The sequence below is a fragment of the Artemia franciscana genome, chromosome 20, assembly GCF_032884065.1.
Source record: "Artemia franciscana chromosome 20, ASM3288406v1, whole genome shotgun sequence".
Lineage (NCBI taxonomy): Eukaryota > Metazoa > Arthropoda > Branchiopoda > Anostraca > Artemiidae > Artemia > Artemia franciscana.
In genome coordinates this window covers 21,235,863-21,259,187 of record NC_088882.1, presented here as the reverse complement: position 1 = coordinate 21,259,187, position 23,325 = coordinate 21,235,863, and the positions used below count along the sequence as shown (strand labels likewise).

Sequence of the window (23,325 nt, the reverse complement as noted above, 5' to 3'; positions counted from 1 at the left end):
ACCCAACATAAGGGCCCATCAGGAGAATAGACTGGCCTATATAGGGTTTCGCCACTCTAAATTCTCTACCCAGCACAGTGTTGTGGCTACCACAGAATATCCATGGCATCCCCGCGTCAGGTATCACCCCCAAAGGGCAACAGTGGTATAATTTAAAAAAGCTTTTGCGTGGGCTAAGGTATATTTCATATACATCAGCTTTTTCCAGTAGACTTCATTACTAATCTTGCAGAACCTACCCCCCCCCCCCCACTTCCCCAACCTCCCAGCATGGGATTTTTCTATCTTACAGTTGAACCAAGCACCATTCTAACACCCCCGGTGTATTCAGTGTGCACGTGTTATTCAGTTGCACGCAATTTTGAACAGATTTTGACTCCATAAGATTAGATTTGTTTTGCTAATCTTTACTATGCGTAATTCATTGAAATATTACTTATGACTTTCTATTAAATTGATTTGGTAGTGGATCTGCTGCTTTATATTAATGAATGGCATTAAAATAAGCGGGCCACATAAAGCAAAAGCAAAAATACAGGATAATTCCAAGTATTGCATATAATTCCAAGTCTAATATTATATTATACCATGAACCTTATGATATTTCAAATAGACGAAATGTACACATAAATAAACCTACAATAAACACAGACTTGTTACGAAAATTGTAGTCGTCCATATATTAATTCCTTTATCACATTATCCTGGTCAATTTGTACTTCTATTTCGATTGGTAACAGTGCAAGTGAAGAATCTTTCTTACACCGTTATGTTGCAGTAGTACATCTTCAACCATCGAAGGCAAGAAAAGGATCTTTCAGACGACGCAGAATCCATAGGAATAGGGACGTACAGTTCAAATAAATCAAATATCAAGGAAACACACATTTCAAGCTTTTTTCTACAAAACAGATTCTCTTTCTAGAGTGCTTTTATTTTTTATATCCTCAACCCCTTAAAAATTATGTAACTCAGACATGCAGCGTTCAAAATAGAGCTTATAGTTGTTTGCACCAAAGCTTACACTGTCTTTGTTCATTTCGTTTGTACCCGGCATTACGCTTAAGTTGTTCAAAACGTCCAAACTGTTCTCTTCTAGCCTACTTTCAATCTCTGTAGTTAGAACACCAATAACAGGATGCAACACTGTATTTTTGAAAAACTCCTGCGCTCTCTCCTATGGAACTTTATGTTTCCGGGGCAATTCAGGACCTCCAAAACCATATTGATTAGCTAATTCTGAGCTTTGAAGGCAATCATGAAGTGCCACTTGACATCCATAGCGTGTACTTTTGTAAAAAAAAATTCTTTTTTTATTAAATTCACGGGTTGAAACAAGTGACGCATGGCAAAATACATGGAATTATATATTGGTTTATATATTTACATACTAGGGGGGTAAACTATAGTGCAGCTGCAGTCAAAATGTGTTAACTACAATTGCCCCACACATTATGAAGTAGGTCAAGAATTGTTTTTTAACATATGTCCTTCTCAACCGCTTCAATTCCATACTTATAAAAAATTAAAGGAGGGGGGCAATTTTTTCTTCTTTTCTCCAAGGAAATATCTAATAAAATACATGTTTGAAATTAAGGGATGGGGGAAATCCAAAAGGGAAATACCCCCCCTCCCTGAGATTGGCGCCACTGAAACTGGTTTCAATAGCAACAAAATCGTAATACCATTCAATCCTCGAGATAGGTTCTTAGACCTATGTTGGTCTGGTTCCCTTCAGCACTGCCCTATGGGATAGCCTAGACCAAGTATCAAATAACTGTTAAATTTAGCTTAAAACGCAAAATTAACATAACCATAGTCCAATTTAGATATTGAAAACAGTCGAACTTGTTTCTCACAATAATGTATTTCAAGCACAAGACCTGCGAACAAGAGCAAAATTCTCCCTGGTTGATGTTACGATGATCTTGTATAAGAAGTAGATGACCTATTTCCTTGATGATAAGACGTCACAGGCAGTATATTTGTACAAATATTAATACAGGAAGCGCAATGGACCACTATTTTATGCGTTTTTTGCATTAAAAACGATCTGGGATTAATTTTAAAAAAAATGTCTGGTCGAAGTAAAGAGTGAATTTGAAGCTTTAAACGAGCGACAGTTTTAAAGTAACTTAATGAATTATGGTTTTTCTCTAAATTATTGGAGGGGGGGAGAATCTCCCCCCCCCCCTAAACAACACCACTGGTCATGGCTGCCCAATTCATGGATATTTTATTTACTACAATATACAAGGTTTGAGTTGGTAGTATTATAATAAAGACGGTGGGAGCAGTGAAGATGTTAAAAGTAGAATAGCTAAGGCTCAAGGTGTTTTTTCACAGTTAAAAAAAAAGTTTAGAAGAATAGAAAGATAAGTCTGCAAACCAAGATTAGAATATTGGAAGCTACAGTGATGACAGTAATCAATATGGCTCTGAAGCATGGGGTTCCAAAAAGCAGATGTTCTGCGTACCCGTCTGACTGATCGTATTTCAAATAGTAGGTTGTAAGAAAAATGTGGTTCAATCCCGCTTTCTAGGGCTATAATGAAAGAAAGGTTGAGATGGCTAGGCCACGTTCTGCGGCTGAAGGATGACAGATTGCCGAAAATTGTCCTTTTTGGTCAAACCGTCTGGGGCTACACGGAAAGCAGGTCGTCCTCGTCTGGGTTGGGAGTATGTCATAAATAAAGATATTAAAGGAAATGGGAACTTCCTTGGAGGGTGTAAAGAGGGAGGCCTTGAATAGATTAGGTTGGGGGAGGAGCGTACGTGGCTGTGTTGGCCTCAGGCGGTTTGGTGTTATAGTGAGTTATTAGTAGTAGTAGTAGTAGTAGAGTCCAAGGATAATTTCGCATCCTTTACTCTGTAGATTGGAAATCTTCGCAGTTTCGATTACAGTTTTGTAACTCAAACCTCAGGCTTGGAATTAGCAAAGTACTTTACTTTTCATAGGAAATATACAAATTTAAGAGCCCGAACAAACATTTTAATGCTAGGAAAAAAATAGGAATGAACAGTGAAATGAACTTAGAGGCAAAACAGCAAACACGTAGCATAGAGGTAACAATTCAGAAAATATTCTCATAGTATACAGAGCTCTAAAAGCTAACATTTAAACAACAACAACATCATTTACATAAAATTCCATATGTTCACAAATGCTTAGTTCAGACAGAGAGGAGAAATGCGGTAAATTATATAAAGAAAAAAAAACCTGAGAACCCTTCCCAATGATTATGTTTCCGCTCTAAAACAGGGACTTCCGCTCAAAAGTTAGAAACATCATGAAAACTACTAGATGTTTTTCTACCGACACTTCGATCTCTCCCTTTAGCTTATCATCTGACGATAAACAGTTATTAAATCTAATACCTACAATGTGGATCTCAACGGGAATGATATAAAACCCTGCATGCCTTCCTCCATCACACTAAAGTTTTTTTTACCTAATGATTCATCTAGTTTTTATTAGCAATTGTTGTTGTCCAATTTGTTTCCAGATAACAAGCCTAATCGTTCGAAAGATTATTGTTGTCGGAACTTTTTAATGGTCTTTCAGTTAGGAACAAATCCCCTGTTAGGCAAATAACTTTGTTGAAAAGCGCTATTGCGTTTTCCCCGAGACACGACAACGTTCGGAAGCTAAATTTATCAAATCCGTAAAAGGAACATCTGAGAAAACGGAGAAGAAAAATTTTGCACTTGATTTTGACAGGTCATTAATCTGGTAGAAGAAACTTCAAGAAATTATCTGTGAATTATCTCTGTGAAATCAATCGGACAATTTGTCTGGCGTTTTCTACAATCAGCCATGACTTGATTCCCACAACTATTCGATTTTAATTCAAAATCGTTTTTAATTCAATGTTCTTGAGGACAGATAAAGTTCTAAAACGTATTTTGGAATGACCTAGGTAAAATCAACTTAAGGAAAAAAACATTTAGTGAACAACGACAAACCTCTTTTTTTCTCATATTTTTGGCATTAATTCTTGTCTATAGAGAATATGATTGAGCATGTATAAAGTTGAGAGCATATCAAGTGCTTCTTCAAAAATAATAAACTGAAATTTATTTCAGAATGACTTCTTAAAACTCAATTGGTAGCGTAACCGTTTTTCCTTTCTTTAGTTTAGTCCTGATTTTGGCAGTAGCCGCAACGTAATAAAAACCAAATTACGATCCATAGTATCCCAAATTTAAAAATAATTTTTATAGAGAAACTGCCCAATGACAAATGATTTTTTTGTACAACTATTTCAAAAATAGTTATTTTGATTCATATCTAACAAAACAGGAAGTTGTAAGTATGAGAGGGAGCTATTAAACATTTCGAAAAAATACTAAAAAAATGACGTCCTAATTGAAATAAAAAGTACACCACTGAATTCACCCTTACCAAAAAATATTAACCCAAGGCTTACAGTCCCCTGCATGAAAAATAAGGTAACAACGTTTTTGCATGGGTAGCAGTAATATTTCGTATTGCCAGAGGTTACTATCAAATCAGAGCTCATAGAACATTAGGAGAGGGCTCATTTTAACAGAATAAATGAAAAAGAAGGAATCAAAATAAATTGCACGGTGCAATAGTTTTTGCTATATGACGACAAAATCATTCTGATTTTCACATGTTTTTTCCGTCGATCTTGGAGAACACACAAAACAGTAGTTGAATTCCATCCCTTTTCGTCTAGAAATTTAGCTTTTACCCAATCAGTCTTTTTAACAGGTACTCCTTGGTGTCTAAACTAAGCATAAACGTAAAAATTCAGTGATAAGAAATGAAAAGAAGAAACATTACCAATTACGTAACTTGAGTTGTATAAATGGAAAACACAATTTTTGGTTCAAAGTTTTGTTTGTGCTTCTGGAGCAATACTGAAATCATCTTTTCGCAAACTCCAGTGTTTCTGATATGAAAAAAACGTGGTTATATTAAATCAAGAAGAGTAAATAGGTGATTTTTTTTCTGACATCCATAGCTTTACATTACTATTTGTTTCACCAGTACAACTTTTAACTTCAGAAACTATTCTTACTTTTAGGGTGCATGGCGAAAAACAAGCCTCGATAATCATTGCACAAAAACTACAAAGGACATTTTGCAAAATAGTTTAAAATTTGAAATTCAACATATGAAACTGCAACGAAAAAAAAAGTTTAATCTAAAGCAATTGAGTTCCGCTAGAAAAAACAAGAATAAAAGAAATCCCGAATTCAGCATAAACAAAAATATTAGGATTATGCATTTTTCAAGAACAAAGCAGCTGAATTTTATTCCTTATTGTAATTATCAATTTCCTACTTTACAAAATGCAGAAATTGGAAGAAAATAAATCTATTTTCGGTAATAAATTGCAGCAATTGTTTACCGATAATATTTTATTGAAAAAAGATGTCAATGTGTATCACGATTTTATTGAAGAATCATGCAATATAAAAAAAAACAACTCTGGACAGTTTCTTCTTTTCATTTTCAACATTATAACATTTATCTCCGATTTAGTAAATAAATCTATTGGAATTGACGCAACCTTCTAGAAGCACGCTGTTTATCAAATCTCATTTCCATCTCCTCTAGAATTTTTGGCGTGTACCGGACGACAAGCTTTACAGAACCTATTGCTCGCTTCAAGAGCTCCACAGCTTTTTCATGATTTTCACCTTCCACACACTGAAAAAGAAACAGCCAACTTAGCAAATGACTATTTATAGAAGGCGAAAAAACAAGAGTTCATGAATAAAAAACAACAACAAGAGTTCACGATATAAACCGTTTTCTTCATACTAGGAAATCATAGTTCAAGGATAGGAGTGGTAACAATATTATTCCGGGTTCACATACATGCGTTTGTTTTTGGGACACAAAAACCCCCCCATGCACAGCATATGCTCATGGCACCCGCAAAAAAATTGCACAAGATAAAGAGAGAAACATTGGACCAATTAAAAAAAGGAGTTCCGCATATGTTCTGATGACAAGATGTTGTCACCTTATTCACACTTATTTTTATTCTTTTCACCTTATATATTTTAAAAATTTATGTAAAATTCTTTTTTTCCCTCAAATACAAAACAAACTTTTATCGTTTTTTTTTCTTTTTTTTCTGTAATTTTTTAGCTACACTGAATGCACTCCTCAGTCGTCACGTTGGCTTTTACAGTTTCGAGTAGTTTTAAGAGGGGGGCATCGACCTTATATCATGGGATACATGTCATTTTCTTTTCAGGCCAAACTTGAGGCCTTTTCCACTGACAAACCGAATTGTAAAATCACAATCTGAATTATAAATTTGCTGTTCCGCTGATAATCCAGACTATGAAATTTCTGTTCCACTGACAATCAGGATTGTAGTGGATTTGGAAAGATTTTGGATTTGAATTGTTGATTTTGCCAGTCGTCAATTGAGCTTACAAACTTTGCTGTTCCACAGACTGCGATTCAACAATTCAGTTTTATAAGCTGATTCCATGAGCTTGTTTGTTCCATTAATAATTCTCAATCGTGTTTTAATAATTCGCTTTGTCAGTGGAAAAGGCCTTTGGTCTGCATAATTGAGGTAAGGGTCACACTTTTGAGCAAGTTTTTATGATCAGTTTTAACATCTTTTAAGGTTGACAAGAACCGCTCTACAACAACGTCCGAAAATGGGAGGGTCAGGAGGTATTGGATAATACTGACTATGTTAGAGAAGCTCCGAGTACCATTTGGTGTTTTTATAAAAGCCACGTGACGCCAAAAATAACAGATATCTGTCACATTTGGAAGATTAAAAATCAGTAGACTCCACCATTCCTCTACTATCTTTCTTCTATCCCACGACGGTGCACTATATCTCAGTAGAATCTTTTGCAGAAGACCAATTGCACCTATTTCAAAAGCTTTCGTAGGTTCAAGGATCTCACAAAACGTAAACAGTTCGTCCTCAAACGAGAATCGCTGCTTGATTTGCTTCGCCGCCTCCACATATAACTTACGAGCACATTCATAGATGACTTTCCACTTCACGTTCATCTGCTTTTGTACTCGGATTTGACTGCAAGGTTTGACGAGAACCGTGAGCAGCCATCCCTAAGTACACATCTTCAGCTGGAAAGTATTCACTTCCTTTGTCAGGGTCAAGATTCAAAGGCGAGGTTGATCTAGTGTAGCCAGTGTTCATGAAATTCATGGTCAGGCATGTCCGTAAGACTGGCCATGGAAGACTAGCGACGGTCAAGCAGGCCAAGCAGAAGATTAAAATCTATAAACAGCTCCAGAAAATAGAGCTGGAACTCAAGTTGAATCCGAAGCAATGGATTTGTCGGGCTTGCAATACACTGTCATATGCGTGGATTGGATCCTCAGCTGCTACTCCCTGAAAGTAGCTACTAAGTGCATCCCAATATCTTCAGCTTTATACAATAGTCGCTCAAACACATCTTAAGAGACAATCAACGTGTCTGACCTGGGGCAAGCACATTCAGGACAGGGGAATCTTTAAATTTCTGGTGCAATTCGAACTCGGAGCGGCTGTTGGCACTCAAGCTCAAGTGATTGTACATTGTGCGACACAGATATTCAAATCACTTTGGCAATTGTTTGCAAGTATAAGAAGCAACTAAATGAATTGAGTGACTGCTGCCCTTGACAGATGGGAATTTGCCTCGATTTTGCTTACAACCAAGTTATCACAACCAAACATAGCATTAAACGTGTCCGCACAGAATCCAACCTAGTTCTCCGTAGGTATATTTTTAACTTGAAGAACATCGCAAATAAGGTTGAAAATGGTTTCCGCTTTCCCATCACAACACTCAACTATATCAGGGGAGTCTACTTGTATTTCAAACACATTATTGATGAACAAAACTGCAACAAATTTTCAAAAGTTTTGCCTTCCTTAAACTAGTGATAGGATATTTTTTAATCACTAAGAGAACAGTCCACCTATTTCGCTATTTGAAAATCCTTCTCCAGTAAAAAAAAGAGAAAGCCTAGAACAATTAAAAATCTGAAAAACATCCGTTTTTGACCAAAAATCTGAAAAAAAATTCCGATATCTGACACAATGTTTTGTCTGACAAGAGGGCCAAAAATCTGACAATGTCAGAAAAATCCAACATAGTGGAACCACAGTCAACAGCTCACTTTCAGAATTTTTATACTATTGTAAATTTTCAGAGGGTGTATGTTTTATCTATTTTATTGCAGTATGTGTGCAACTAAAAGCTCCATGGGAGATGGAAAGACTGTGTGTATCTCAAACAACCGGATATATATTATTCAAAGCTGAACATTTCTGGTTTGACATTTTTGTTGCAAAGCTAAGGTTTAAAAAAAAAATCAAACCATTATGTTTTTTTGTCATAAGTCTTCGGACATTCGATTCCTTAGATACTTACAATACCGTTAACAGACAGGAGTTGATCTCCCCGTTTTTAATCCTCCATGTCTATCAGCAACTCCACCTGGAATAATCCTGGAAATGTAGATTGGAGAATTCTGTTCCCTACCACCCATGACATTGAACCCAAGGCCTTCCTCTGTTTTCGGAAGTTCGATCACGCGAGGATGAGCATGCCCTTCACTTGCGGCAAATGCAGCAACCGTAGCCTGAAAATACCGAGTAAAGCTGAAAGAGGAGAAAATGCTACACTAATTGTAATAAAATAATAAGTTGACATACACATCTATCGCTTTTACTTTGCGGAAGAAGCATATGTGATGTCCTTTTCAAGCCTGACTATAAGGTACATGACAATAGATGACAAGATACATGACAAGATAATTCGATCAAATAAAATTACTTACAGCTATGCATCCCATCGGTGTGAAGATCCTTCACGTGGCAAAATCTTTGCTAAGAATAATTTTGCCAATCTGTCTTTTTAAATAAAAATAAATCAACATTAACTAAATCACTTGCAATTCTGAATTTTGCTTTATTCGTGACTAGTATAAAAGGACCGGTTTGCAGATCCCTTGGGTAACAAAAAGCCTGTTCTACGTCTTTCTCTCCCGTCCCTCTGCTCACTTAACAAGCTACAGTCGGCTGCTAAGACCTTTCATGTTCGCTTCAGTCTCATGGCAGTCTGGTCTTTCAAACTTGTGAAGGAGACTTTGCCTTTGAAGAAGTACGAAGATCTCCATACACAAAGTTTTCTTCTTCTTCCGTTTGCTATAGTGGGGCCACTCTACAGACACAAATTTTTTAAATTATAAAAATCTAGGGCCTTCTGCGCTTTCAGTAGAGTAGTTTCTTTCTGATCTCTATAACGAATTTCCTTTTTCGTTTTAGAATGGTTTACACGAAAGGTTATCCGCACAAAAGCCCTTATGCCAAAGACAAGCGAAAAAGGCCTGCTTCACCAGTCTTCAGCCCCTAGCACTCGTTTTTATTAGGCAGACCTTAGGCCTTAAACCTTCGGAAATGAAAGATCGCTTAGCTCGAGCCTTCCACCCTCGGAAAATTTTTTTCCGCCTCTAACTGATCACTTCACTCGCAACCGTTGACAGCTCAGGCCTTTAACCTTCGCTACGTTTGAATTTCCCTTATATAGCTGAATCGCTAGATTTCCAGAGACTAGAAATGAGTCGTTTTTTTTTATTTCTAATGATTTAAAGATGGCTTACACTGTGTTTACGATGACACTCCACGTGATGTACCGGTGCAGTTTTGAGGGACCCAAAGCTACATTGTAAATTATGAAAAAGAGGATTCTCTTTTTAAATTCTGATTTTTTGTAGAATTTCAGTATTATTTTCTGGATTTTTATACCAAATTTTGTAGATAGTTTAAACATGATACACATTGGTACAATCCTCCACGCAAAGACTCTTCACGCGATTTAAAGTAATGTGTAGGGTGTGGTTTCAGTATCACACTCTAAATTGTAAGGCTGAGAAATATATTATTTACTCTCATTAATCAATGTTTAACCTAGATTATAATATCTGTAAATTCGCAACGTCGGTTCAGCATTGTTTACCTCAGCAATAATTTAGCAGTTAATTAATGACAGTTATATATTTTTTAACAAATTCTTTATAGCAGAAAGGGTATCTCTAGAATTATAGGATCGCGTCAGAGTTCTGGTTGGACTGAACAGTATTGTCTGAAAGCCTGTCCTTTCGGATCAGTCCTGATAATCATATCCTCGTTTCGCATTGTATAGACAGAGTATGGAGGCAGTACGATGACAGGGATAATCTAAGAAGATCATCAGAGAAAATGCAGCCAAACACCGAATGAAAATGGCCACATATCACAGTTCTTGGTAACGACTTGTAAGTGGCGAGTAACATCAAAATAATCAATTTTTATATTGGTTCTAAATATATAAAAATCATCAAGTTGAAAGAAAGCTATCCACCAACAGATACGAGCATAAAAAAATTGAGTCTGATTTTCGAGACTGCAGAATCACACAATGTCACAGTAATGTCTTTTTTTCGAGGGGTGATAGCATGGAACCCATAGTCCTAGTACATAGAGAGAGCGCAGAGCTTAAGAGTTTTAAGAGATTCAAGCAGAGATTAAGAGTGTAAGTGTTCTTTAAAGTAGAAAAAGACATTATGTCATAGCAAAGTAACGTTTGTTACCATTCTGGGGCGCAGCACGCCAATTTTGGCCCAAAGAGGGCCACGAAGCTATGATGTAAAAATCCTATGATAACCATTGGATTTTAAATTATCGAAAAACTATTCATTGATCTTACTGGATTCGTGCATTCATTCAGATTAATATGGAATATTTGGAGGGGGGGGGGGGGTAAGTGAACCTCTTATCTCTCTTCATTCCCCAAAAAATTATTTCTTCGCAAACAATGTGGATCTCATGATTAGCTTGTTGGCGGAGTTTCAAGAGTTGGTTAATGATTCTCCTGTATCTCAAAGACAAATGGCCTCACGATCAGCAAATCAAATCAAAAGTCATGAAAGCAAACGCCCTAAACCCCCAAGATATCCAAGTAGAGGATGAAAACATCAAGACTATTCCGCTGCCTCAGTTCTCTTATAACACCGAACGATGATGCAAACGCAGACGTAAGAGTACGAATAGGAAAGGCGGGGGCTGTATTTGCAAGAATGAAGAAGTTCCTCAGAAGCAGATATGAAATTAGCGCAAAAACCAGGATGAATATTCGCAAGGCAAATTTTTGGTCGATCTTGCTGTACATTAACGAAACCAGGCCTTTAAAAGCGAAGAACCATGATCATTGAATCATTCAATCTCGTTGCATGAGACACGTGGTACAAGTTAGCCGATGATCTCGTAGCTCAAACGTTGAGGTTCATAGGCACTGTGTCAGGGAAGACTCAACAATCAAAAAAAAAAAAAAAAAAACAACGACGGAAATCTCTGGGACAAAAATGCGACGGCCACCAGGAGCCATTACTTTCATGTCATTAAAAATCAAGACTTGCTCCTACAAATAGGTTAGCAGCTCCCAGAGATTTCTCAACGACAACTGTCAAAGTAGAAACTGGCCGTTTGTAAATTACTATTTTTCCGGGAAATAAAAGAAAATTTTCAAAAGTTTGAAGCCGGTTTCGGAGGGATTAGCCCCGCGAATTCAAACATATGTTTATGCATGAGCAGTAACTCCATGGAACTAATTGTAAAAAAAAGACCCCAGATATACATTACTATAATGTAAAAATATATAGCTATGATGTAAAAATCCTATGATAACCATTGGATTTTAAATTATCGAAAAACTATTCATTGACCTTACTGGATTCGGTGCATTCATTCAGATTAATATGGAATATTTGGAGGGGGGGGGGGGTAAGTGAACCTCTTATCTCTCTTCATTCCCCAAAAAATTATTTCTTCGCAAACAATGTGGGTCTCATGATTAGCTTGTTGGCGGAGTTTCAAGAGTTGGTTAATGATTCTCCTGTATCTCAAAGACAAATGGCCTCACGATCAGCAAATCAAATCAAAAGTCATGAAAGCAAACGCCCTAAACCCCCAAGATATCCAAGTAGAGGATGAAAACATCAAGACTATTCCGCTGCCTCAGTTCTCTTATAACACCGAACGATGCTGCAAACGCAGACGTAAGAGTACGAATAGGAAAGGCGGGGGCTGTATTTGCAAGAATGAAGAAGTCCCTCAGAAGCAGATATGAAATTAGCGCAAAAACCAGGATGAATATTCGCAAGGCAAATTTTTGGTCGATCTTGCTGTACATTAACGAAACCTGGCCTTTAAAAGCCGAAGAACCATGATCATTGAATCATTCAATCTCGTTGCATGAGACACGTGGTACAAGTTAGCCGATGATCTCGTAGCTCAAACGTTGAGGTTCATAGGCACTGTGTCAGGGAAGACTCAACAATCAAAAAAAAAAAAAAAAAACAACGACGGAAATCTCAGGGACAAAAATGCGACGGCCACCAGGAGCCATTACTTTCATGCCATTAAAAATCAAGACTTGCTCCTACAAATAGGTTAGCAGCTCCCAGAGATTTCTCAACGACAACTGTCAAAGTAGAAACTGGCCGTTTGTAAATTACTATTTTTCCGGGAAATAAAAGAAAATTTTCAAAAGTTTGAAGCCGGTTTCGGAGGGATTAGCCCCGCGAATTCAAACATATGTTTATGCATGAGCAGTAACTCCATGGAACTAATTGTAAAAAAAAGACCCCAGATATACATTACTGGTTTTGATTATAACGTGCTGCTAACACTGGCCTGCTAAAAATGCTTTTTATATTCTGTCTTTGTTTATGTACGATTTTTTCTTTCAACTGAGGAAGGGTTGAATTTAAATCAGAAAAAGGATTAACAACAATGAATTGAAACGAACCCATTTTCCGTTAAACATATTACCATGATCATAACGGAAAGAGGGAATAATTTCCAATTTCATCAGAGAGTTATTCAAAGTTTGCGATTGGTTAATTTAACAAGAGCTAAGAGCTCATATGGCACTTGTGACGAGGTCGGAAGAGCCGAGAGCTCATATGGTACGAGGTCGGAAGAGCCAAGAGCTCATTTGGACGAGGTCGGAAGAGCCGAGAGCTCATATGGTACGAGGTCGGAAGAGCCAAGAGCCAAGAGCTCATTTGGCACTTGTGAGAAGGTCAGAACCTAAAGTTAAACTTTATAGCACAAGATCCTTCTAAATATCAAATTTCATTAAGATCTGGTCACCCTTTCGTAAGTTACAAATACCTCAATTTTCAAAATTACCTCCCCCCTCCCAATTCCACCAAAGAGAGCAGATCCGGTCCAGTTATGTCAGTCACGTATCTTAGACAGGTTTCTATTCTTCCCATCCAGTTTCATCCTGATCTCACCGCTTTAAGTATTTTCTAAGATTTCCGGTCCCCCCCAACTGCCCCCCCCCCCAATTACGTTTGATCCGGTTGAGATTAAAAATAAGATATCAGAGTTACGAGGTCCTTCTAAATATGAAGTTTCATGAAGATCCGATCACTCCTTCGTAAGTTAAAAATACGTTATTTTTCTTATTTTTCAGAATTACCCCCCCCCCCCCCCCGCAATTGAGCGGATCCGTTCCAATTATGTAAATTACGTATGCAAGACTTTTGCTTATTTTTCCAACCAAGTTTCATCCCAATCCCTCCAATCTAAGCGTTTCCCATCATTTTAGGTCTCCCCACCCCAAACTTTCCCCAATGTCACCAGATCCGGTCAGGATTTAAAATAAGAGCTTTGAGCCACGATATCCTTCTAAAAATCAAATTTCATGGAGATCCAATCACCCGTTCGTAAGTTAAAAATACCTCATTTTTTCTAATTTTTCTGAATTAACCCCCCCCCCCCCAACTACCCCAAAGAGAGCGGATCCGTTCCCTTTATGTCAATCATCTATCTAGGACTTGTGTTTATTTTTCCCACCATGTTTCATCCCGATCCCTCCACTCTAAGTGTTTTCCAAGTTTTAGGTTCCCCCTCCCAACTCCCCGCCCCCATCACAAGATCTGGTCGGGATTTAAAATAAGAGCTCTAAGACACGATATCCTTCTAAACAACAAATTTCATTGAGATCCGATCACCCGTTCGCAAGTTGAAAATACCTCATTTTTCTAATTTTTAAGACTTACTCCCCCCCCCCAACTACCCCAAAGAGAACAAATAAGTTCCGATTATGTCAATCATGTATCTAAGACTTGCGCTTATTTTTCCCATCAAGTTTCATCCCGATCCCTCTACTCTAAGTGTTTTCCAAGATTTTAGGTTTCCCCCCTCCAACTCCCCCCAATGTCATCAGACCCAGTCGGGATTTAAAATAAGAGCTCTGAGACACAATATCATTCCAAACATCAAATTTCATTAAGATCCAATCACCCGCTCATAAGTTAAAAATACTTCATTTTTTCTATTTTTCCGAATTAACCGGCCCCTACTCCCCCCCCCCCCAGATGGTCAAATCGGGAAAACGACTATTTCTAATTTAATCTGGTCCGGTCCCTGATACGCTTGCCAAATTTCATCGTCCTAGCTTACCTGGAAGTGCCTAAAGTAGCAAAACCGGGACTTTAGGTTTTCCCCCTCCGACTCCCCCCAATGTCATCAGATCCGGTCGGGATTTAAAATAAGAGCTCTAAGACACAATATCATTCCAAACATGAAATTTCATTAAGATCCAAATACCCGCTGATAAGTTAAAAATACTTCATTTTTTCTATTTTTGCGAATTAACCGGGCCCCCACTCCCCCCCCCCCCAGATGGTCAAATCGGGAAAACGACTATTTCTAATTTAATCTGGTGCGGTCCCTGATACGCTTGCCAAATTTCATCGTCCTAGCTTACCTGGAAGTGCCTAATGTAGCAAAACCGGGACAGACCGACAGACCGACAGAATTGGCGACTGCTATATGTCACTTGGTTAATACCAAGTGCCATAAAAACCAGTACAATCTGATTGAAGATATATTCCGAATATTTGTGTGTTTATTGAAGTACATGAATTTAGAAAATTCCAACACCACAATTCTTGGGTTTTTAACCCAGGTCTGGATTTTTTTTTTTCGATCTACAATTCGAAGTTTCAGTCCCTTGAAACCAGAGTTCTTTCCGTAATTAATAATTCTGAAAAAAAATAATTTCTTTTACTATTACGGGGAAAAATACTGAAAATGTAGAATATATATTTAAGGCCCTTAAAGGGTGTATACTCATTGACTGATCATTATATTAGCCCCTTATTCCATAAGCCTAAGCAAAATTCATCCTAACAGACATGACTTCAATCTGTTTCTTGAATTCATATTTCAAATCTATGAGATCTATGCTGGTCGTCAAATTTGTTCTTTATTTGCAGAAGTTTTAATATTATTTAGAAGTAAATAATCAGCCACGATTTCTGACCCCCCCCCCCTTACCAATAAAGACAAGTAAACGATTCACATTCAAAATTAAAAGAAAATGGCAAGATTAAGTATGACAACAACCCAGACTCTATCACTGATATTGTGCAGTGAAGTTACTACAAGGGAAATACCAGCCTTCCTTATAACTAGCAAGTAGCAGGAGTCTACTTTCAGTCAGATATGCCACTTTCCCAGTTTACCAGGCAAAGTGTAGTGAACTACAATCAAACTTTACCTTATTGCCTTTACTGAATACTACACCGGCATTTACCATGATCTTGGATATTTGCTAGGATCTTGCCATAAGAACAAATTAAAGGCAATGATCGAAAAACAAGCAACCCCCTTCAGAGATAAACTTAAACGGGGAACAATCAGACGACAGTTCTACTCACCTCATTCTATTGCTCCTACAGATCTATCTATTTTGTCTTGGGTCTGGGACTTTCCCAAATAAATATACAGTTTGAATCGATGACAGAAAAAGTAACACCCCCGCAATATGTAAAAAAAAATGTTTGTTGAGCTTGACACTGCTGCTACTGCTACGAACAACTCATTGTAGCACCAAACCACATGAAGCCAATGCACGCTGCTCCTCTATCTAAATCTATTCGAAGCTTCCCTCTTTATACCCTCCCAATAAGTCCCAGTTTCCTTACTGTTTGAAATCCGTTAAGTCAAACGGGTGCACAAAATATTCCGTAGCCAATTCCTCTGAAAAACATCTAAAAAATCCACCTCCGTCTTCCAAAGCACCCACGTTTCAGAACCAACCGTATCTGGCCACTGTCATCACTGTGGCTTCCAATAATCTAATATTGGCGTTCAGAATTATCTTGCCATTCTTTTAAACTTTTTCAATGTGAAGAAAAACAAAACACCCTGGGCCTTTGTTATTCTACTTTTAACATCTTCACAGCACCCACCGTCTTAACTAATAATACTACCCAGGTAAGTGGAGCTCATCGATTCTCGCTACCCAGCATTCCCTTTACACCTTCAATTATTCCTAGTCTATCGACTTAATCTTCTTAACATTAATGTTCCGACCTATTCATGACCCTGAACTCTAAAAACTTCCAACACATCATTTATGCGCTAACACTTTCATCTAGGATACTCAAATCATCAGCATAATCTAAGCTGGGAGAGTTATGCTTTCCCATTCGGTTCCATGCGCTCCAATAGCCTTTGTCTTGTTTCTTAGGACAAAATCAATTAAAATGACCCCTTTAAATTGGGATAGAACGCAAGCCTACTTAACTCTTGATTCAATACGAAACCAGCTGGTAGCCTCATTTCCTATCTTCACCATAGAAATTTTGTTTTCTTACATAGTCCCACAGGCTAAGACCCGTAGTCAAGAGCTTGGTGGATTAATCCACTTTAAGGAGTGTACAACTAAATTTTTTTAGCCTGACACTGCAATGAACAGACAAAAAGGGAAAGTCTTAAAATGTCTAGTTGTAGCCGAATATTGCTCCAGTACTTCACTGCCGCATTACCGGGGAAATAAGAAGCGGGCTAAATAGGGTAAACTGGAAAGCCTACAGCCCAGAATAGAAGAAAAGGAAGTAGAGGCACTCCTCATTTCACGAATCTGTGGTAGGTTGAAGAAATATAACGTTATGAAGAATTTTTTTTTCAACAAGTAATAATAAAAAAAAAGAGTTATATACATATATAACCAAGTTCGTCACAATCGAAATTCTTTAACTTCTACTTTTGAGCTCCAATTTAGGCTTATTCAAAATTTGTCAGTGAGTGTAGTGGAAAATTTGTTCAAGAACAATTGGAAGAGGCTTAAGGCAAAAAAAGATAGGGACTAAATAACAAAATCAGCATTCCATTTTCTTATGAACAGCTTCTACATAGAGGGTAATAAAACATAATTGGTTTCTATGGACCTTAATAAAACATTACCGAACAAATTAATCGAAAAAAAACATCAAACCTTGGCTGTTGCAGAAGCTCTAACATCAGGCGATCCAGCTAAATCAACAGTGTCATAAACTTGTTCATATACCTCTCTGATTACGTCCAAAAACTTAGACTGAAGAACTTTCTGTAAAGCTGCAAGCTTTGCTGAAGGTAACTCGCCACCTAGAAGTAGTATCAATCTGAAATGGACTTGATCTCTTCTTGGATAGTAAAGTTTTGCATAGATAATCTTCTAACAATGGTATATATGTAATTTACTAGGCGATTTGCATATGGGATCTGTTTCTGACCACGTGTGCTTTTATTTCTAGTAAAAAAAATTTTAAGACATTGCAATAATAGTATTACCTGTTCTAGACGATGAGTTGGAACCGGCAATTATGACAATCGGAGTTTTCAAAAATCTTAATTGAATCAAGAATGGCGTAAATTTTCTTATTTTTGAAATGAGTCCACATTGTAATTCGGCTTTCCGTACAAAAAAAAAACTACATAATTTTATTTCAAATAAAGTTATTACTTGATCTCCCTGAGACTAAATATGTACGCAGCAATACAGCATTCCAAAGTACCGCAGGATTAATTGCAATTACTTGACAATACTTGTCTTTTGTCATTGTTTTTCTATTTTGTCCTACTTAAGAAGCTTCAATTGCAAATTTGATATTTAGTATTAAGCATATTGTGAGTTTGAATGGTGAGTTTTGTCGGGTAGGTTCTTACTACATTACTTAGTAAAGCAGCCTCCCTCTCCTCAGTACATCAATGAAGTTAAAGTAATATCTTCATTCAATTTCTTTTTAGACGAAATCATTTTTTGCATTTTGATTTCACTTGGGAATCATTTTGGCATAGTAAAGCTTTCCATAGCAACGACGATGTAGGTATGCAAAAATTTTATCTAAGAGGGGACACGCATTCAGGAATGGGGCGCACTTTTAAAAATAGGCAACTCATACAGAAATAGTAGATGTTGGAGGAGATATTGCAGAAACATCAGCACTCCGAGGCCACTTACCAGAACGTCCCTTATCTCTTTGATGCCCCTAATTAATTATTAATAAGCCAAATTTAAAATTGTTATATTGGTATAAAAGGTTATAGAAAAGAGTGAGCAATTAGTTTCGAAAATATTGTCACGTAACTTAGGTATCATGCGCAATTTAAAACATATTTTCCCCCCATATGTTCTAGGATTGTTATATTTTTCCTGATTCACCCTTACATTTTGTATTGCTCGTCGATTTGGGTTGGTACTCTCCCTTCGATAGTTCGTCCAATCTGTATGATCCAGAATAATGCTATCCGAGTTTTTTGTGGTGTTGGGAACCAGGAGTCTTTGAGGTCTGTGTATAGAGATTGAAATATAATGCCTGCAGCTGGATTACGTGATTTTTATATATAAGTATTACAGTGATAGCCTTCCTGATTGTTTTACAGGAATATTTTGTGAGAGGTCTGATGTTCACCACCACATTACTTGGATACGAGGTAATACTGAGGTTCCTCGATTAGTTTCAAGCAGGTCTTCTTTTTCATTTATTTACAGAGCTTCAAAACTTTGGAATAAACTGAGTACAGATATTAAGGAAATAGGTAACCTTGGCCAGTTTAAGTCTGATTTACGTGTTGAGTTGCTCGGTAGGTATACTTTTGAAACAGACTAACTAAAATAAATTTTACATAGGTTATTCATTTGTAATATTTATGTATTTTTTTTTTGTTGTCTTGGGGTCACGCAAGGTAGTGTATTGTTTATTTTGTTTTTTGTTGATTTCGGTATATGGTCTCATTCTCCATATTTTCTTATTCTCCATATTGTCTCTTTATTTTCTTTGAATTTAGCACAGCCTCGCAAGCTTCGCTTATGTTGTGCTATTGATTAAGAAATGTTTATTTCTAATAAAATTGTTCTACTACTACTACTACTATTATTACGGAAATTTTACCTTTTGTCTTTACTTTTATTTAGGTTATTTTACCCAAGTAGAAACATTCATTTTGGGCTTATTTTTATTTAGAAGTTTTTAGAACCTAACAATAGACGACACTAAAAAAAAGAAATTATTCTATCAATCTAATATTATTTCCTCCTTTTGCCATTATTTAATTAAAACCAAATGTACCCAGATGTTCCCAGGAAACGAGGTTCTAGGAACAAGGTTCCTCGGAAATCTCGTAGTATTTTCTTATATTTAAGCTGTTTTGTACTGTTTAAATTCACTGTACACGTACCTGTACACGTTCTTGGATGCAGCTTAGCCCTTGCTAGGTTGAAAGGCTTATTAAAGCCTTTTTTTTATAAATGGATGTACTAATAAATTAGGTCGCACTTTTCAGCCGTTAAGAAAGAGACTCTTCTTTCTTGAAGTACTGGGCCTTGTCTTTATCGTTAAGTTTCTTGCTTGAATGAGCCTTTACACGAAAGAAGATATTTAAATTATTGAATGAATTAATCTAGAGAATAAATCTGGTTCAGCAGACAAAATTGTTTTCTAAGGGCGAAAGAGAATTCAACAAAATAATCGGAACGAATGAGCGTTAATACACACCTAGAATACACAAGAAGAGGCAGAGGGTCCAGTACCGCCCTTTCCGAATTCTCAAGATTTGAACAACTTTTGCAGATGTGCTACAGATGCTGGGAAATATCTTCAAGACTGGTCAGTACGGCCTCCAGAGAATCGGGGGAAATGTAGGGTTAAAAAGTAAACTTGGTAACTTTTGAAGCCATATGTACCTTATAAGAAGTAGTTGGGAATCAGGTTTGGCTGGTAGGATAAATTTTTTCGGATCTCCAGCTCTATGACTAGAAAACCTAATCTTTAAGAGCTATTTTAGAAATTCTGCAACTTTAAGGAGTTGCCTCGTTCCCTCTGACATTTACATATCCTTCCTCCTTCCTGATATTTATTTATCCAAAACTTATCCTTCAAATACAATAAACTTACAATTGGAATGAATTACAGTTATTGAATACAAAAAAGTAATAATATAAAGAAATCGCCAAAGTTATAAGGTCATAATACCCTTTTTAAGCAACGAAAGACATCACACCAAGAATAAATGCTAATTTCTTCTATTCTATGCCTCAAAACTACGAAATTTGGCCCAAAAACGCAAAAAAAAAGAAGAAAAAACCCATCTTTTTCAGAATTATCAAAAAAGCGATTTATACAGTTCGAACCTTGTACCGATTTCTAATTGTAGTTTCAGAGACGATATTGTTATACTGTATCTCAAAAGTAAATATTCAGCCACAAAATTTTATAATTTTCATGAGGGATACGATATATAAATATAGAGGCGACATGTGATCCCTAGCCTCCTTCTTTTGGAGTAACAAATTTGAGCTGAATTCTTAATTTGGATGCCGAGGAGATGACAATCCCTCTCTTATAGCGAAAACGGCATTTTTCATGGAGAAGGAGTTTTTTTTTCACTACCGAAACATAGTCAATAAAAGCTAAGTTGAACTTTAACGCAAATGATGGGGGTAGAGGAGTGGCGGTCACCCTCATATTTTGGATAGCCCTGTTGATAATATTAAAAATGAATATAAATTTTAAAAAACATATTTTTTTCAAACAGAACTTTTTGGAATTTCAGAACGAACTAACTTTGTTTTAAACTAACAGAATTTATCACACAAATAATGAGGCCGCACACAGTTTTTAGCACAATAAAACTGTGACAAACGATTCAAAGTGTTGTAAAAAAGCATCAACAATGATACGGCCCATTTATATGCGTTTCTTTAAACTTAATGTTTTGTTAAATTATTTAAAAGGACACCATCTACTAGCATTGACAATTAATTTAAGCTGAAATTTAGGATGGGTATTTCTTACTAGGTACATATGATGATTTAAGATTTAATGATGAGAATTTAAGGGGAATGTTCCAAGAAAAGTTGTATATAAAATTTAAGAGCATTCAATGTGATAATTTAGAAAATGGACGGATAATTTTAGGAGTAGTTAGAGAAAAAGAAAATTAGAGAAATCTAGGATATTTCTCTAATAGGATATTAGGTAATTAGAACATAAGAATATTAGGAAAATAGCATTCAGCTCGGTAAGGAGAATGATTTTTTGATAAGAAATATATAGTTGATAGACCATATGAGAATAAAGGGGAATTAAAAAGGCATTAAAGTATTAACTAAATGGATGTAAAATATGGATAAAATACAAAAAATTTGGACACTCGGTCCTTGGTACTGGTACGCTTGTCTTCCAACCAAACATTTCGTTGCACTTCATTGTGATTTGCGATTCGTTGTGATGTTCGTTGTAGCATGTCTTCTAACCACAGATTCCATTGTGCATCATTTTCATTGGTGATTCGTTGTCATAAGTCTAACCGCTGATTTTGTTGCGCATCATTTTCATTTACAATATGTTGTCGCGTGTCTTGTAACCGCAGATTTTACTGTGCTTCATTAAGTATCACCATTGGCTCAGATATTTTTTCATGCCTTTTGTTTGAACTCTTTGGATTAATCTTGTCATGTTGGATTGTCTGGGTTGTTGGACAAAAATGTCTTCAGTTGGATTTATTTATTGACATTGGATTCGAAGTTGATTGTCCTGAAAGTGTGTCCCGTTAAATTCTTGACGCTTGATTATCCAGGTTGCTGTTATACAAATGATGCATTAGTTTCAACAATTGTAAATTTGCGTATTTTGGGTCGTCCTCTAGGCATATTCCAAATTCTTAATTTTACAGCGTCCTGTATGCATATATACTAGGAGACTGAGCTTCACTTGGTCCTTGGTGTCAGAATTGTTATGACATTCTTAACATCCCCTCTACATTATCAGAGTGTTTCAACTTGAAATTCTGCGTTTTGACAAACTGGACGCATATAGTCTTTTTATTCTGTTAATATCCCCTCTAGCATTCCATGAAAGTTTCAACTTAATACCCATACCTGTTCCTGAGATCAACATTCCTGGATTAGCTAAAAATGGTAATTTTTTCACTAGCCAGTTTGTTTTAAACACGCTTTTCACCTTTTGGTTACTAAGGACACGGTTTTTCTTTACTGACCAGGATTGCTCGTTCAATAGCGATTCTAACGACTACATTTTGGACCTATATGGGAGGCTGTAAAGAGTGAAAAAAGAGGAAGGCTTTGAATGGATTGGGATGGAGAAGCATACGTATCAGTGTTGGCCTCAGGCTTGGTGCTGCAGTGACTTGTTAGTATCAGCAGTAGAACTGGTAGTAAAGAGTAAAGTACCTAACAGAACATAGTGGTGGTGCTTTGACAACTGTTTTGGCCTTATTTGGCTGGCTATGCATAGAGTTCTCAATCATCATAGCAGTAGTAATTACCAACTCACTTCGTATTTTTATGCTCTAAATGCTTTCAGGAATGCACTAGACAAATTTAAGCATAATTACAAAAGGACAGTTGGCAACAATGAAGCAACCTTGTCTCAGAGCAATGATTGTTTGTTTGTGGGCTAGCCCCCCTAATTGACAAAGCCAGTGTCTATTAGTAAGTGACTAGTTTTTCCATGAACCTTGCTGTGAAAAGAAGGTATTGCATTATAAAAAAATATGAACATCAAATATACTTACTTTTCTGAAGCTTATCAAGGAGTTCAATTGCACGTTTGATGTCTAAAAAGATACAAAAGCTAATAACAATACAATAATGTGCATCTCAAATGAATTTGCTTAGTATTAAAGCATACAAAAGAAATTGTATATATATATATATATATATATATATATATATATATATATATATATATACTCCATTAGATAGTACAAGGGTTGTCTGAAAAGTTTCTGACCTAAAAAAAAACACAAGAAATTTTGTTCTTTTTTTTTTAATAGTGTCCTTGTAACTATACACACTTGCCCCAGCAGTGCTCCCGTCTTTTGAACCTGCCCAAAAAGTAACCGGTGTTTTCCCCTGCAAAATGATTGTTCACAAAGGTAATTGCCTCCCTATTTGTCCTGAACATTCATTGTCTCCTTAACTCTAACTGCCACGTTTAAACTCAGCTTCCCAGAATTT

The 23,325-nt window shown here is 36.6% G+C and overlaps 1 protein-coding gene across 1 annotated transcript in view; it reads right to left on the bottom strand.

Annotated features, from left to right (window-relative positions):
* Positions 1–2,970: 2,970 nt before the first annotated feature.
* LOC136039888 (protein lin-7 homolog C-like) overlaps positions 2,971–23,325 on the bottom strand; it is a 29,775-nt gene continuing 9,420 nt past the window's right edge. Inside the window, 5 exon segments of the mRNA XM_065723860.1 lie at positions 2,971–5,683; positions 8,395–8,430; positions 8,432–8,605; positions 17,302–17,450; positions 22,881–22,922. Of these exon segments, the coding sequence (XP_065579932.1) occupies positions 5,525–5,683; positions 8,395–8,430; positions 8,432–8,605; positions 17,302–17,450; positions 22,881–22,922 (560 nt within the window). The 3' untranslated portion in view covers positions 2,971–5,524.